The following is a 17,514-nucleotide window of genomic DNA, read 5'->3' on the forward strand; positions in this document are numbered from 1 at the left end:
CAGCTAAATATGCTCACCCATCATCAGAACCGCTGCAGAGGATCCCTTCCCTCAGAGGAGACCACCTTACATGAAACACTTTGGCAGTATGCCCACTGAACACTTTCAGTGGCTGATCAGAGCTAGTTGCTAGGTAATAGACACGGACATTTTTATCTTCACATCCAGTGGCTATCATATCTCTGCAAAATACAGTACAGTCATCAGCTACAGAAGGCACAAGAATTTCACTGTTCGCAAATAAATATAACAAGACGTTTTGAAAACTCGCCCTGCATTATTACATTTTCATTTTAAACATCTAACGGTAGCAATCATCCTGTTTTCAAATTAGTTGCATCTCTTTTGTTTTAACAATCAGCACCAGATAAATCAAGTGCCGCCCCCTTACTGCAGCCAGGACTGGGAGTGGATATAAAGACAACGCAATTCGGGAAGGGAAGGTTGAAGTGATGGACCTGATTCCTAGAGAGAAGACACAGACCAGAGAAGGAAATATGCAGAGTAGTCAAGGGAACAGCTACAGCCTGTAGAGATGTCGTAGCTGGCCAGAATGGCATCACAATAGACCATCAATACCCAAGGAAATTGAGCAACAATTTCACTGACTTTTTTTAAAAAAAGTCTTTTTTTTGGAACTCGGGTGCATGGAACAGGACACAAAACAGCTGGACAGGGAAAATGTGAGAGGAGAATGTTGTTAATGGTTTTATGTAGATGCCCCATAAAAAGCGAGTGATAGCATGACTATTTTACAGCACGTGCACAGTACAATAACAGGCAGAAAATCAAACTGGAATTTGGCACTGCCAAGTCTTCCAAGGACATAAATTCTCAGCTCTAGGCCAACCTGATCTAGAACATATTGCCTTTTACTCAATCCTACTGAGTTAGATAACACTAAAACCATTACAGTATTCTAGCTACATTAATTCTGGAACAAGTTTATTCGAACATTTATAATTCACTGAATCTTTAAGACTATGAAGTTAATTATATGAAAGTACTCACTTGTTGTTTTGACTCCAGTCACAGCCAAAAACTGAAGCTGGATGTTTGTACTTGTGGAGAATTTTGCCATCAATGGTCCGAATAATGCTGAATGAATTGAATATGGAAACCAGAGCTTTATAATTTTGTATTTACATGGTTTTATTTGTTTGTCATGGCACTTTGGGGAAAAATTGGAAGCACAGAAAGGGAGTCGTAGCAGCAACTACACAGAACAAAAGGGGCAAGCCCAAAAGCTCAATTAAAAATTATTTAAATTTAATAACCCTCCACAGTGATCCAACATGCTTTAGGTCTGTATGGCTGTTCATCAGGGAACTATGAATTTATGAAAAGTTCCACATTGTAACAACATTTTTTTAAAAAATCACATCTTTGTCCTTTGTTAGGACATGCAACTTTATGATGATGCCTGCTATCCATTTACATTTTGCCAGAAAGTCAAATCAATTAATACCGTCACAATGTATATCAGTGGTGATATATCAGTGGAGAACTTACAGCCTACAGGCATCTGAATTTTGGCCTGCAAGGCAATGTTGGGCAAGCAAAGCCCTCCTGTCAGTTTCCTTACATCATATGACATCATCCGCAGAGATATAATATCTCCCATCTAAGGACTAAGTACCAAGATCAGAATTAAGCCTCTGCTGCTGCCCCAATGGTGTGATTCCACAGCACTAAGACTGGAGAGAAGCCTCTGTCTTCTGCCTTCTGAACCACATTCAAAGGCAGATCTTATAGCTGCAATCAAAGCAAACTTAGCACTGGCGAACTACAGTGCTAAGATTGGAAATGATCAGCATTTTTGTTTAAAAATAGTGGCAAGTGTCTGAAATCACTCTACTAGATTTCTGGAGCGTGCACCTCCATATCAGTAGATATGATCAAATTCACATTTGCCACGTAGTCAAATAAAATAATGCTTTACTATTTGTCACATCAATTTTCACAAGAGTTGTCTTCAAAATAGCACTCACCAGAATCCATCTCCACTGCAGGTTGCTATCCTTTTGGAATCTTTATGACTCCATGCAATGCAGAAGATTCCACTCTTTCCATGCTTCAAAAAATGTAAAATGCCTATCAATAAGAAATAATTCACCCCTTTTTTTCTTATTTATATACTTTTCTTATGACTCCCCACCCCCCAAGTAGGAGTAATCAATATTTTCTACCAGCCTTTAAGCAAACATAACCCCTGCTCCCATGAGGCATTTTGTAATGACAGGGTGTGGCCTCTTTTAGGTAACATTTTTGCATTCTTCATGATAAGAAAGAGGATGAAATAGAAAGCTAATGGATTCTGGTAATTTCTGTCTTTAGTAGCACAGAACTGAGGCAAAGACTGGAGATGAACAGATACAACCTGAATAAGTTCCCCAACAGTATGTTAAGAGTATCGTCTGAACTTCAAAGATTTTAAACAACAGTTTGCAAACTCTAAAATGCCACCTTTTAAAACAGTAACTCGAGAGTAAACGTTTAGATGCGTAATCATAACACTAGTGCTTTTCTGAATTCCAGTCTATGAGGAAACTAGATACAACATGAATTGTGTGGATGCAATTAAGACATGTTTTCATTATGCAAACAGTAGCCAGAAAGAAGCTTTAAAGGTACTGGGGGATGGGAAGTAGAGTGGTACCTCTACTTACGAATGATTAGACTTACGAATGTTTCTACTTACGAACAGAGCTCCGACCGCCATCTTGGATGCTGTTTAGATAGGATTTTTTCTACTTACGAGTTTTTAGATAGGGTTGCTTCGACTTACGAATTTTTTCTCCCAATGCATTCCTATGGGATTCGACTTACAATTTTTTTCGACTTACGAATGTGAGTTCGGAACGCATTAAATTTGTAAGTAGAGGTACCACTGTACTTCTTTTTCTGCCAACAGAAGGTTCTCTTGAAACACAAAAACAGCTTGTGAGAGATTACCGTATTTTTTCGTGTATAAGATGCCCCCTTGTTTAAGACGCCCCCTATTTTGGGGGACTCCAAAGTAAGAAAACACCCCTCAGCGCTACCTGTGTATAAGACAAGCCCCAATTTCAAACCTACTTTTTTGGTTTAAAAACCTAGTCTTATACACAGAAAAATACGGTATTTTTGCTGGCAACAGGGCAGGAACACAGTTGTAAGCGCTTCAATCCCTATGACCCAAGGCTGCTCAAGCCTCTTCATGACTGCTAGTTACATAAAAAAAACTGTATTCATACAATTAGTGTCACATCTAGTCTGGCCCCAAGACTATTTCTATATGCCCTTAGGCATAGATCTCACTCCCTATTGAAATGTTTAAGTAAGGCTCCAAAAGACCACCACTGCTTGAATCTGCAACACTTCGATTTTTAACTAAGGATGTACAGAAAACACAATATTTTTTATCTGAAAAGTAGTGTTTTTAGGATGATTGAAATGTCCCCAGGGGAAGGTGTGCATGATGGGAAACCAGCAAACCTTCCTCACGGTGACTCTTACTACTGTCTGTTCATTCCCCAAGATTGTTTGGCTTTTATTCTGAAGTGTTCCCCACTTTAGAAGGAGGAGGGGTATTTTTCACCACTGACTAAATAAGTCACAAAAGTTTCACTTTTGTCCTAGATTTTTGTTATAGTTTTGCAGCTAAAGTTTAATAGCTCTTAGGATCAGGTTACTGGTACACATACTAACTGAACATTTCCTTAAACAAGCTTTAGTGGGAGCTATAAGGTAAAGGCAAAGGACCCCTGGATGGTTAAGTCCAGTCAAAGGCGGCTATGGGGTTGAGGCACTCATCTCGCTTTCAAGCCAAGGGAGAGGGCGTTCGTACACAGATAGCTTTCTGGGACATGTGGCTAGCATGACTAAACAGCTTCTGCAGCAAAAAAAACACTGTGGCGAGTGCCAGAGCACACAGAAACGTCGTTTATCTCCCTGCTATAACCTCAGTTATAAGAACTTAAAACCAAACTCACATTACCTCATTAAAGCGGGTTATCATTTTGCCCCGTGTAACGTCCCAGATGAAGCCACCATTTCTGGAAGTTCCACCAGCTATGCAGTTCAAGTCTCCTTTAGGAAAGAGTCCATTGGATAGATAGAAGGTTAACTATATTCTTATTTATCCTGCCTTTCCTATTGCCTATTAAAGGCTCAGAAGAAGCAATGTAATGAAAGAACTTCCCTGAACTATGCTCTCTTTGACTCTTCTAAACACCTGTTTTCATATTCTTCTATAAAAACTTCCTCAAAGTTCTGCTTATTTTCACTGCAGGCATCTCATTGTTCTGTTTACCTTATACTCAGTTTCAGCTCTACCTCTGATGTTACCAAAAATCACAAACCATTTTGCTCATTCACTATTATTTTCTCAAGCAGTCAGGTTTTTCCCCCTTCCCCTTTTCTTATTCCTCACATGCATCTAAAGATTCCTTAGCTTCTTTACCCTTCATGGAACATGCCTAGTATGTTTCTTCATTTAGAATGAGATAGCATGCTGTCTCCTATTTGCCATGACATAAGCAGTTCACAGTGTTTACAACTGGCATGACTTGCTCTTTTGATCCTTGCCTTTACACGCTGCCCCAACTAAGTCAATTTCTGACCAATTTTCTCTTTCTGCACAAAATAGTGCTGCAATTTGATTTTTTCCCCCTTCACTCATATATAGCACCATGTACACTTTGCACTTAAAAGAATAATCTAAGTTCTACTAGGTGACCAAAATTTTGCACTAGCCTGAACTGAATTCTCCAACTGAAATGAAATGTGCAAATTAAGATCATCTACATAATTTTGCTTATTTTGAAATCATAGTGATGTCTAAATGATTTGTTATTGTGCATTTTCAATATGACTCTATTAGACACAGAAAAGGAATGCAGTGGGAGATTAAAGCCTTCATTCTTAATAAAAAAAATCTTATTCAGTACTTCCCCTGAGCTTCTTAGATTTCACCAGGCACTGCTGACACACCTCTAAAATTAGTTTTGAAATGACAAAATCCATAAATCTGCTTTTAAAATATAGTGGTGCCTCGCTTAACGAATGCCCTGCTTAACAAAATTTCTGCTTGACGAAAGGATTTTTCGAGCGGAGGTTGCCTCACTAGATGAATTCATTTTATGAAAAATTCGTCTAGCAAATCGCGGTTTCCCAAAGGAATGCATTGAAATTCAATTAATGCGTTCCTATGCGCAAAAAAAATTCCAAAAAAATTCAATACATTCCTATGGGATTCGCTAGACGAATTTTTCATTATAAGAAAAGACCCATGGAACGAATTAAATTCATCCAGCGAGGCACCACTGTACTCCCCCAAACCATAAAAAAGCTGAAGTTTGTGCTGGGTACTATATTCCTGCCCCCAACCCAGTTGCAAGACTCGCACTACATCAGAGGCCATTTGAGGGGGCGTCTCACAGGAGGCTGTAGTGGAAAAGCCCCATTCCATGAATGGAAAAGCCCTTACAGTTCTTTTGCTCTGAGCTGTGCTTTTATTTTGTGCATGTATACCAAATATATATATACAAATATACATAACTCTGGATACCCACCAATCTTAGCTAAGAAGCAGTCTCTTTTCCATATGAAACTTTTGCTATTTCTGAGGTAAAACATTCTCACCTGGAGCCCATGAAAGGGAGTATATGACTCCCTCATTACCAGGAGAAGTGTAGACAGCAGTTAAAGTGTTTATATCCCACACCTTTATTGTTCCGTCAAAGGATGCGGTAGCTAGAAGGTCAGGGTTGTCAGGTTTGAATTTACAATCGAAGATGGTTTCGACATGACCCTAGAGCAACAAAAGGAAGCTCCGTTACAAGAGGAGAGGGCTTGACACCAGAAGTGGCTTGCCAGGTTGGGTGCAGACTAGGGTGATGACTTTTTTTACAACCTCATTTCCCTGTATCATAATTTGATGAGCTTTAATTAAAGATTAGATAAAATCTTACTTTCAAAGAGATTTGATTAAAAAAAACCTCATGCACAAAATGATTCTAAAAAATTTATTTATCAGTTTTTTGACCATTTTTGAAGTCACTGTAAGCAGATATAAAATTGAACCCGAGCTTTAGAGTCACATATATACAACATTAAAAGATGATGCTGTTAAGGTGCTACACCCAATATGCCAGCAAGTTTGGAAAACTCAGCAATGGCCAGAGGATTGGAGAAGATCAGTCTACATCCCAATTCCAAAGAAGGGCAGTGCCAAAGAATGCTCCAACTACCGCACAATTGCGCTCATTTCACACGCTAGCAAGGTTATGCTTAAAATTCTACAAGGCAGGCTTAGGCAGTATGTGGACCGAGAACTCCCAGAAGTGCAAGCTGGATTTCGAAAGGGCAGAGGAACCAGAGACCAAATAGCAAACATGCGCTGGATTATGGAGAAAGCTAGAGAGTTCCAGAAAAACGTCTACTTCTGCTTCATTGACTATACAAAAGCCTTTGACTGTGTCGACCACAGCAAACTATGGCAAGTTCTTAAAGAAATGGGAGTGCCTGATCACCTCATCTGTCTCCTGAGAAATCTCTATGTGGGACAAGAAGCTACAGTTAGAACTGGATATGGAACAACTGAGTGGTTAAAAATTGGGAAAGGAGTACGACAAGGTTGTATATTGTCTCCCTGCTTATTTTAACTTATATGCAGAATTCATCATGCGAAAGGCTGGACTAGATGAATCCCAAGCCGGAATTAAGATTGCCGGAAGAAATATCAACAACCTCAGATATGCAGATGACACAACCTTGATGGCAGAAAGCGAGGAGGAATTAAAGAACCTTTTAATGAGGGTGAAAGAGGAGAGCGCAAAATATGGTCTGAAGCTCAACATCAAAAAAACCAAGATCATGGCCACTGGTCCCATCACCTCCTGGCAAATAGAAGGGGAAGAAATGGAGGCAGTGAGAGATTTTACCTTCTTGGGCTCCTTGATCACTGCAGATGGTGACAGCAGTCACGAAATTAAAAGACGCCTGCTTCTTGGGAGAAAAGCAATGACAAACCTAGACAGCATCTTAAAAAGCAGAGACATCACCTTGCCGACAAAGGTCCGTATAGTTAAAGCTATGGTTTTCCCAGTAGTGGTGTATGGAAGTGAGAGCTGGACCATAAAGAAGGCTGATCGCTGAAGAATTGATGCTTTTGAATTATGGTGCTGGAGGAGACTCTTGAGAGTTCCATGGACTGCAAGAAGATCAAACCTATCCATTCTGAAGGAAATCAGCCCTGAGTGCTCCCTGGAAGGACAGATCGTGAAGCTGAGGCTCCAATACTTTGGCCACCTCATGAGAAGAGAAGAATCCTTGGAAAAGACCCTGATGTTGGGAAAGATTGAGGGCACTAGGAGAAGGGGACGTCAGAGGACAAGATGGTTGGACAGTGTTCTCGAAGCTACGAACATGAGTTTGACCAAACTGCGGGAGGCAGTGCGAGACAGGAGTGCCTGGCGTGCTATGGTCCATGGGGTCACGAAGAGTCGGACACGACTAAACAACTAAACAACAACAACATATACAACATTATATAGGGCCATCAAACACACAAGAAAGCTTTTTTTAGCTGCAGTAACAGTATAGACGCCGCTAGAGGACAATGTTTTGCTACCTCTCCTGTAGGTTCTTTTCCCAGCATGCCCGGCAGGGTCTGCTGGCTGAGTTTTTAGGTCCCAAAAAGGGACTTTTACCTTGCGCAGGTGTGACATTTGTATACTCTATGTTGCTAAGAACACTCCCCATTGTGGAATGTGGTGTTGTGTCCAAATTTGATATGAAATATATATAGAATTGTTAATACAATTTTATGAAATGGTAAAACGGCATACAAAAAATTTTAAAATGGTTTGTGCGTGACCTTTTTTAAATATTTCAATTGAATATACCCCATTTTAGTCATTAATAGGCAAAAGTTCATCCATTTGTGCTACAGGCCATAATTTTTGAGGAAAAAAATGAAAAAGTCACCACCCTAGTGCAGACGCTACACTACCTTTCTGGCAGGCAGGTCGCTGCTGCTTACCAGAAGGGTGAGGGACGAAGCAATGGGAAGGTCGGTGCAGTGCAAACGCACCATCAGAGCTAATCCAGCCCTCCTGCCAGAGTGTTTGAATCACACTGACCTTCCTGCGGCCTCCTACCCGCATTAGCCCGGGAAGCTAGCAAAGTGGCTCCATCCAATCTGGCATGCCGCTTCCGGGTGACACTTCTACAGCTGTTTTCCAAGACCCTTTAAAGAAGAAGGAAGCAAACAGCCTAATTATTAGCACACAAACTAATTATTTTTATTTGGGCTACTTCACACGTTCAAAAAGTATTCTCCACAAGGTATTCCTCTGTCACCAGGGATAAGTCCAGATAGAGGAACGAACACATGGACATAGCAATATCCCCTTGGGAATGCTTCAGAGACTCATGATTTTTGCTGGTAGAAAACCTTGAGCTTGGAAATTGCAGCTGGGAGAAACATCTGTGCCCACAGATAGCTCCAAGGACATATAATATTCTCCATATGAAAACATCCCTAGGAACAGTTAGAGCACATCACTTGAAGAAGATTTTAAATACCTTAAGTGACCCCAAGTTCAAAGACTGGAAAGAAGAGCAAACATACCAGATCTCTAAGAAAATCCCATTTCTTGGCTCCCATGTCATAAAGTCCCACTCCACCATCCATAAAGCAGCAGACAGCATGCCCAGGAGGGAGAGAAAATGCTTGGTTTTGTGTTAGAGTTGGAGGTGGAACAGCCTCACTTGTAGATGACATGTGGTGGTTTTTGGTAGGAGACTGTGAAGAAAATGCTGAATTAAAAAGATAAACATATTAGCATAAGTTTGATGTTCTGCTACATTTGAAACAAACTATTGTCCACTTGCCACTGGGAACTACATTTCTTGGGGAATTGTGGCAATTAAGCCCTATCTGATTTATTTCTTACATCTGAGAATTTCTTTTGTATGATAATTTCCTAATTCACTCTCCAGTACTTTGAAGCCATAAACTTTCTTTTCCTTAAATGTTTTAGTTTCTCAGTCCAGCTGTCTCCTTCAGACACTAGTGTTATCTTACTGAAGCATATGGCACAGAGAGATTTAGTACAATGAATTTATAAAATCAGCTGATGAGAAGTACTAACAGTATTAATTTCAGTCACAGAAAGTGGATCTGATAATTCACATAGCATCATAATACTAATTATATTTTAATAGCAAGACTTGCAGTGCCTCAAGGACCAACTCTTTCCATGAACCAACCTGGACCCTTCAATCATTATCTGAGAACCAGAGGGTGGCAACATGGGTGTGGGTCTTTTCTGTTGTGGCTCCCCACTTGTTCTCCCTGGGGAGGCTCACCTGGCACCTTCGCTACATATCTTTAAGCACCTTGCAATAACATTCCTCTTCTCCCAGGACTCTGACTAATTAAACAATCTATGGCCTTTTAAACCGTTGGGGGTATTGTTTTTGTTTGTTACTATGTTTTGTATTCTTTTGTTTATAAAAATCACCCTGTGATCCTCAGATGAAGTGTGGTATAGAAATTTAATAAATAATAATAATAATAATAATTACAGTAATTATAGCATTTCTCCAAGTAGTCAGAACATTTTCCATATAAGCTAAAGGTAAAGGACCCTTGGATGGTTAAGTTCAGTCAAACTTGACTATGGGATGTGGTGCTCATCTTGCTTCAGGCTGAGGGAGCCGGCGTTTGTCCGCAGACAGCTTTCCAGGTCATGTGACCAGCATGACTAAACTGCTTCTGGCGCAACGGGACACCATGACCAGTGCCAGAGCGCATGGAAGCACCGTTTACCTTCTCACCACAGCGGTACCTACTTATCTACTTGCGTTGGTATGCTTTTGAACTGTTGGGACAGAGCAATGGGAGCTCACACCATCGTGTGAATTTGAACCGCCAACCTTCTGATCGGCAAGCACTTCAGTCATAGTTTCTGCTCATAGCCCACTACTCTACATCAGCTATCCTGTTAGTTTCAACCTTAAGCTATTGTACTCTCTTAAACCCGGAATATATGGGCATATGCATCACTTGACTAGTATAATAAAAACAGAAAATTGAGTACTAATCAAGCACATTAGCAGGTAAGAAGTACACATTTATTACAATGACTCAGATACTATGACTTTGTTATGCAATCAGCTTTTGTTTCCAATGTTGGCAATACAGAGGAGATGTGAAATGATGCAAGATTGGGCCAGTGGGAATAATTAGGAGAGGAAAGCACATTAGCAGGTTTGAAGATGTCAGCAACAGAGAGAAGCAGAATTCAATACAAATACACATACCATATTCCCTTGGAATATACCACTTTGGAGCACATGAAAGTGACTGCTCTTGAAATGCAAATGGCAGCTTCTGAGGGATGATTTTTGTCAGGAGATAAAAAGTTAAACTCCCCCTCCCCATGGATCCAAAGCTGCTCAGGTTTCCCCATAGCTGCTATTTATGTAACAAAAAATGTGCTGTAAAAATTTACAGTAAAAATGTAGTGTACAAAAACTGTACAGTAAAGTCACCTTTAGTTTCACTCTCAGCTGACCAAATACCCTTCTTGCAAAATCAAAAAAAGAGAAGTATTAATGCCTCTCCCAAACCCTTTTAGCCTGGTAGAAACAAAATGGGCTGCTGTTTTTGCACAGGTAAAGGAGATCCAGGTAGGAAAGGCACTCCTGGTATGATTCTCTCAAATGGCAGCCCTGCCTTAAACAGGCAGAAGACTCACCATATTACTGCAATTAAGACAAAGAAAAGATGGTACAGTGGAACCTTGGTTTACGAACACCTCGGTTTACGAATTTTCGGTTTACAAACGCCCTGGACCCTCTGGAACGGATTAATTCACTTTCCATTACTTTCAATGGGAAAGTTCGCTTCAGTTTATGAACGCTTCAGTTTATGAACAGACTTCCGGAACCAATTGTGTTCATAAACCGAGGTACCACTGTAAGCAGAATGGATTGCAGGTTGGTGAGGGGGCGAAAGGGAGAAAAACAGGAGGACAGAATGGAGCACTTAGGGATCAGTGAGCTTTCAACAAATTGTAAGGCATCTTAACTAGCATGCTTTCAAATCTTCATACAGACATGCATTTTGAATTATAAAATGAGACTCTCTAAAGTATTCCATTAATTCTTAAGGAGGAATTCCTATTGTGTGCGCATGTTTTAAATGGTGTTTTGGAAGACTATACAGCCTATATTGGCCCAGTTCACACATAATAAACTATGGATTATCAAGATTAGGCAGTCTGTACTAGCTATTTCTCCATGGCAGTGAATTATTTGAAAGAAACAACCCATAACCATGTAACAAAAAGTCAACACTTCACGGCCTGTTGTTCCTGCTGGTACCAGAGAAGGAGCGAAGCAGGAGCAACAGGGCAGCACAAAGTAGCAGGCTGCTCAATCCTGACATGTCATTCACTGTGGATTATAGTTATGTTGTATTGTGTTGAACAGCAAAGAGTTTACAAGTGCAAACCATAGCTGCCAAGTTTCCCCTTTTCTCACGAGGAAGCCTATTCAGCATAATGGAAAATCCCTTTAAAAAAGGGATAACTTGGCAGCTATGGTGCAAACAGAAAAGAAAAAGTTAGGAAAAGGAAAAGGCACATTTTTTCTTGGTGGTTTTTTTTTATAAAAAAAGATACTTACATTTTTTCTTTGGGGGAGAACTAAGAACATGTAAACCATGGAAACCTGTTTTCTTCAGTTTAAAATTATCTATTGGTGTTGTACGAGACACATTCCAGACACGCAGCACACCAACTTGAGAATCTGTTTTGAGAGAAAAATCCCATTTCTTTTCTGATTATCAATTCAAAAAGTTCTATCATCTAGTAGTCCAATGATTCAAAAATTTAACAACTGCAATATATTTTGTACATATTTATGCATACAGATTTCTTGGTAGACAAGATAAACATAACACAAGTCATCTCCGGAGCATAAACAGAATATGACAAATAGAGCTCATGTTTCATGAAGTGTTGTCTGTCTTCACCAGGGCTTTTCAGCCAGAACTCGCCAGAACTCAATTCCAGCACCTTTCAGGTGGATGCCATTGCCATTAATAAGAGAACAAGAGAGACATTCATGGCGAGTTCTAGCACCTCTTTTCCTGGATAAATAGCATTGGTATTCACCTATTTTCACACAGTGTGTGAGCCTGGTTTCCCAACTAGGGTTGTAGCATGCACACCAGCAAACAGAGCATGCTTTCATGCCAAGAAGGTGTGTTAGCCCTCAGTCCTTCAGTCTGTTCTCTCTTCTTGTGTATCATGTGAGTTATCTAGTTTTCAAGAGGTGTGTGTGTGTGTGTATACACACACACACGCAGCCACACATACATTTACATATGTACATGCACATATACACACCCTTCACCTTTTTCTTTTTAGAATTAACTTTCTTAAACCAGATACAAAACTGTTCCACGAACAAGGATGAGAATAGGAGAGGAAATTGGTCCTGGCATTGTTATGAATAGTGTTTACCAAAGCCAGCTTTTCTCTCCTCATCACCCAATTTAACCCAAACTAGATCAAACCCCCACAGAACCTTCTTTTCCCCTTTCCATAATTTGGTTCAAGACAGAGACATTTACATATGTTTTTCTATCACTCTTCAAATGTTCTGTCCTCACCTTTAGCTAACTCACAATTTAAATCACATTCTACTGCAGTAAACTGGAAATAGCCAACTGGCATTCATGGCTCTGGATTGTGCCTGTGCATTACATATCTTAAAGGTAAAGGGGTAAAGGGACCCCTCACAGTTAAGTCCAGTCGTGAACAATTCTGGGGTTGCACCACCCATCTCGCTTTATTGGCCAAGGGAACTGGTGTACAGCTTCCGGGTCATGTGGCCAGCATGACAAAGCCGCTTCTGGCGAACCAGAGTGGCATAAGGAAATGCCGTTTACCTTCCCACTGGAGTGGTACCTATTTATCTACTTGCACTTTGATGTGCTTTCGAACTGCTAGGTTGGCAGGAGCTGGGACTGAGCAACGGGAGCTCACCCTGCTGCGGGGATTCGAACCGCCGACCTTCTGATCGGCAAGCCGTAGGTTCAGTGGTCTAGACCACAGCGCCACCCGCATCCCTATTACATATTTTACTATTTCGTAAAACGATGTGTGAAAATATTTTTTTACCTCCAGTGATAAACATTCCAGGAGCACTAGGAACCCATGCTAAGCACTGCACAGATGCTGCTGCACTAGGAAAACTAAAGACTGTAATGCAGGACAGAGACTCTGAATCAACTAGACGAATTCCATTGTGCAGATTTGCAACAAGAAGATAATCTGTAGAGAGCGGGTCCCATTCCAGAGCAGTAACAGGATCTTCCTCATCTGTACCTTCAAGTGATTCTGGCCTTAGAACATGTTTCTGACTCTTAGAACCTTGAAAAGAAAAAGATGTATCAATTTTAAAAGCAGGTTAAGAGTTAGCTTTCCAGATGCTGAACAAAAGTCCCAGAAAGTAGAAAACTTTCAGTAAATGCCGATCCAAGCTACTGGATGCAGCAACTGCCCACGATGATTGCTCCCAACAGAGTCAATGAGCTCTAGAGTGAATCTGTGACACTAGAGCTTCTTTGCATTTTTCTCAGCAGATACGAGTTTTCGGGTTACTCGACAAAAGGCAAAGCCAGTGCAATTCTCAGGAACCTTCTATTGTTCTTGTTAATTGATTTTCTACCAATAAAGCTGATTCGAGGGGTGGGATAAGGGAAAAACTGCATCAGTGATGCAAACAATTGTTCCATGGAACAAACCTTGGTCAATAAACTCTGGCTCCTGGCTTAAGCCTGAAGGTTGGTCTTAGTGGCAGAGATTTTTCTTAGCCTGAACCTCTGGATTCTGAATTAAAAATTAGGATAGATAAAGGAGGGGGGGGACATACACATTTTTGCCAAGGTGACCAGGTCAAAAGTTTGGATATTTCCTATGGCTCTGGCCTAGAATGCATCTTATAAGACCCAAGGATCAGATCAGGTGCCTCAAGAAAAAGGAAAGCTTTATTGTGGACAGTCAAGTGGTATGACTGTTGACCTACCATTTACCAGTTCATAAATAAAATTATGTTCTAAACAAATGACATGGAGAAGAGGAGTAGAACGAATCAGCAAGTAGTAAAGGGGGTTGGAATGTTGGGGAGTTGAAAAACTTTCACGTTTTTCCATGTTTCTTCACTATTCTCCATCTTAGCAAGCAGTTTTACCCCCATTACCTTTTTTCTGTAGTAACTTATCTCTTCTGTGGAACACAAGAGAAAGCAAAACTTTGTTTTTAGATTTCATTTTTGCTGCTTGAAATAATTTTACACTGGGTTGGGTTTTTTCTGTCCTTAATTTTCCACATACCTCTTGTAACAATTCCGATTAATCTTTTGGGAGACTGCATTTCTCCCTGATTAGAACTCTTCATCGTGGTGTTTACCTAAACTAACCTTTTCTGGTTTTGGCCTTTGTGCAGTTTTGAATAGAATTGGTTTTTATGGGCTCAGGGTACAACCATAACCCCAGCTGGATAGCAATAGGACCTAAAGGAGCAGCAGAGTTGCTGCCAAAATCCAGAGCCCTGTTGCTGTTGGGAAAGCAGTGGCAGTTTTTGTTATGCCAATTTCAGGGAAGACTCAAGCCTCCCACTGCAACTTGAGGCTCGCTGGGCTAGCTTAGAATCCAATGGATATTTGCTTATCCAAGTTCCACTTCTGAAACACCCTATTTGGAGGGATTATGCTGACTACTGCTGGCAGAGATCCTTAGGATGGGGTAGGCTCTACTAGATGCAGTGGGACTTACTGGCAAGCACACATGCACGGGATCAGGAAACCAGAATGACTTCTGCAGATTTTTTTTAAACATTTGAATGAACACCAATCTTTAAGTTAGACTTTCACATATTTCTTTAACCATCTGCACTCTTTTTTGTTGTGTGCCTCCGCTGTGTTACTAGTAGCTAGAGAGAGCTAATTAGTAGAAAATAAAGTGAATGCACTGGATAAAACGCTAAATGCTAACAATTAAAAGCCATTGTTGCATTGTGCTAGTTACTCAATAATGACTCAGCCTTAAATTACAGCGCTGAAGGTGCTCAGTGCTTTTCTGGAGGGCAAAACAGCACTTTGTAAGAAAGAAGACCATTCACTGTAATTTCCTACTAATGCCTTGTTAAAGACTGAGGGTTCAAATTCAACTGCAATATCAACAGATGCAATTCTGCAGCAGCTTCTTGTGAACGGCATGCACTTGCCTGAACTTCTCAAAGCCTGAACTTCTCAAAGCTTTCATCCTTGCAAAATAAAGCAAGTGTGCAAACTTTAATGCACAGATGGCGTCCCCCAGCCTCTAAATGCCTCATTCGTTTCAATGGAAGCAACAGATACTTTCATGTCTATCCTGTCATGTTCATGAAGGAAGAAAGTCAACAAGGCAGCCTGCTTAAAGTGTTTCATGTACATCTTTAAATTCATCCAGAACTCTGGATTAGGGGTAACTGAAGGATCTTAGGATTGAGAACCCCAAATGTGGTATGATACACATATTACGAGCAACACCTGGGTGCATTCTAACAAATCAGAAACTAAGGGCCATCTTCAACATGATGTTTTTAATCTTTTAGTTATAGTAAGCATCCGTTTTTCCTCGGAGCTAGTGTGTAGAGGTTGAGCCCATCCATATCTTTGACATCAAAAACATACCTGCAGGCTTTGATTCCATCATAAAGAAGAAAAAGGAAACTGCATACTTCTGCTTCCCTGTAGGATGCAGATTACACAGAGGCATTCTAACATGCAAATGTTCCAAATTTATACTGAACAGAACTGATTGGTTCATCCAATTTTAGCAAAGGCTCAACAATTCCAGTACATGGAGGTGAGAAAGTGAGATGTCACTGTGCGTTTGTATGTTTAAACCTACAACTGAAAAGAAAATGGTTGCATCCAGAACCTTCTCCGCAGAAATTAACTCACTAATGACTTTCATGTTATCATGTGCCTTTTTCTAAATTGGTCTAAGGTGCGGCAAATGGCTAAAAATAAGAAATCTGAACAAAATGGCTCGTGATAAATGGCTCTCTTTACTGTGATGCGTCCAAGTGCAGATTGAATTTCTACTCCGACAAGCTTGGTTCTAAACTGCCAACACTGAACAAAATGAAAAACAAATCAAAAAGATCCCTCCTTTTGAAAATGAGAACTGACACGGAATTGCAGCAGTTGCTATAGCAATATGAAAATGAGCATGGTCTTGCAGAGACTGGCTTCATTCATCTAAGCAAACCTGTAGAAGGCACATGCCTACACCTGTAGCTATATAAAGATATATCCAAAGTACTGACAATCAGTCTTTTTGTTCTGACTATCCGCTCTCCAGAAACATCTCTCTTTTGAGGAGTTATAATATTCCGTGCTTACTGGCTGCCAGTTTATGACCTCATGATGCACCATATCTACCTTTTCTTCCACATGGGAAACTAATGTACTGTATCAAGCAACTGGTATAAAGTGAATGTCAGAATCAGGGGTATCAACTTGAATAAAATATTAGGGGGACCAGGTGGGACCTTGAATAATCAACCACATGATGTGGTGCATGCACACCATTTGAATGGCAATGCCCATCAACTTGGGGGGGGGATATTTTATGTGGGGGGCAAAGACCACTCAGCCACAAGGGGTTGGCTCCTATGGTCAGAATTCTTAGTCATTCCCATCTATGTATGATTATATATTTTGGACAAAGGAACTGCGAGATAAGAGTGGGTACAAAAACCGAATGAGGGAAAGGAGGGAAGTCAAAGCTCGGCAGAGCAAAGTGAAGTAAAATAGTTGAATAGATGCTAAAAAGAGGAAATTTTGTGTTTATTGTGGGTTGTTGTGTTTGTTGTTTAATGTTTTGTTATTGTTTAATGTGGTTTATTTGAAAAATTAATAAATTGTCTTTTTAAAAAATGATTATATATTTTTATGTTATTAGCCTGTTGTTAGTAAACATTTACAGAGCTCGTTTGCATGGTGAACCAAACTATGGCATATTGGTTAGCACAGGGATTGCGTATCATTTGAGCATGAAGCTGCACTCCCCTCCCTAACCATGATCTGTAGCCAAGACTAAAAGGACCCGGTAGCAGCACAGAATCATAGAGTTGGAAGAGACCACAAGGGCCATCCAGTCCAACCCACTGCCAAGCAGGAAACACCATCAAAGCATTCTTGACATATGCCCATCAAGCCTCTGCTAAAAGACCTCCAAAGAAGGAGACTCCACCACACTCCTTGGTAGCAAATTCCACTGCCGGACAGCTCTTACTGTCAGGAAGTTCTTCCTAATGTTTAGGTGGAATCTTCTTTCTTGTAGTTTGAATCCATTGCTCCATGTCCGCAAAATGAGTGTGAGTTTCTCTCCACTTTGCATGGTCCCAGGAAGACATAGTTTGGCTTACTGTGATTTGCAAACAAGTCCACTGAATTCCA

The 17,514-nt window shown here is 40.5% G+C and overlaps 1 protein-coding gene across 10 annotated transcripts in view; it reads right to left on the bottom strand.

Annotated features, from left to right (window-relative positions):
• The window catches only part of WDR17 (WD repeat domain 17), a 62,433-nt gene that overhangs the window by 24,456 nt on the left and 20,463 nt on the right, over positions 1-17,514 (bottom strand). For all 10 annotated transcript variants that reach the window (XR_015947467.1, XR_015947469.1, XR_015947468.1 and 7 more), the window contains 8 exons: positions 13,185-13,436; positions 11,683-11,805; positions 8,618-8,805; positions 5,626-5,794; positions 3,980-4,071; positions 1,992-2,074; positions 1,012-1,098; positions 18-182 (listed from right to left, as the gene is read on the bottom strand). Coding sequence is in view for 7 of the 10 variants with exons in the window: in XM_088659649.1 (XP_088515775.1) it covers positions 18-182; positions 1,012-1,098; positions 1,992-2,074; positions 3,980-4,071; positions 5,626-5,794; positions 8,618-8,805; positions 11,683-11,805; positions 13,185-13,436 (1,159 nt within the window). In the remaining 3 variants the exon portion in view is untranslated. The remainder of the gene's footprint in view (positions 1-17; positions 183-1,011; positions 1,099-1,991; positions 2,075-3,979; positions 4,072-5,625; positions 5,795-8,617; positions 8,806-11,682; positions 11,806-13,184; positions 13,437-17,514) is intronic.

Source organism: Zootoca vivipara, chromosome Z1 (assembly GCF_965207765.1).
Source record: "Zootoca vivipara chromosome Z1, rZooViv2.hap1.1, whole genome shotgun sequence".
Lineage (NCBI taxonomy): Eukaryota > Metazoa > Chordata > Lepidosauria > Squamata > Lacertidae > Zootoca > Zootoca vivipara.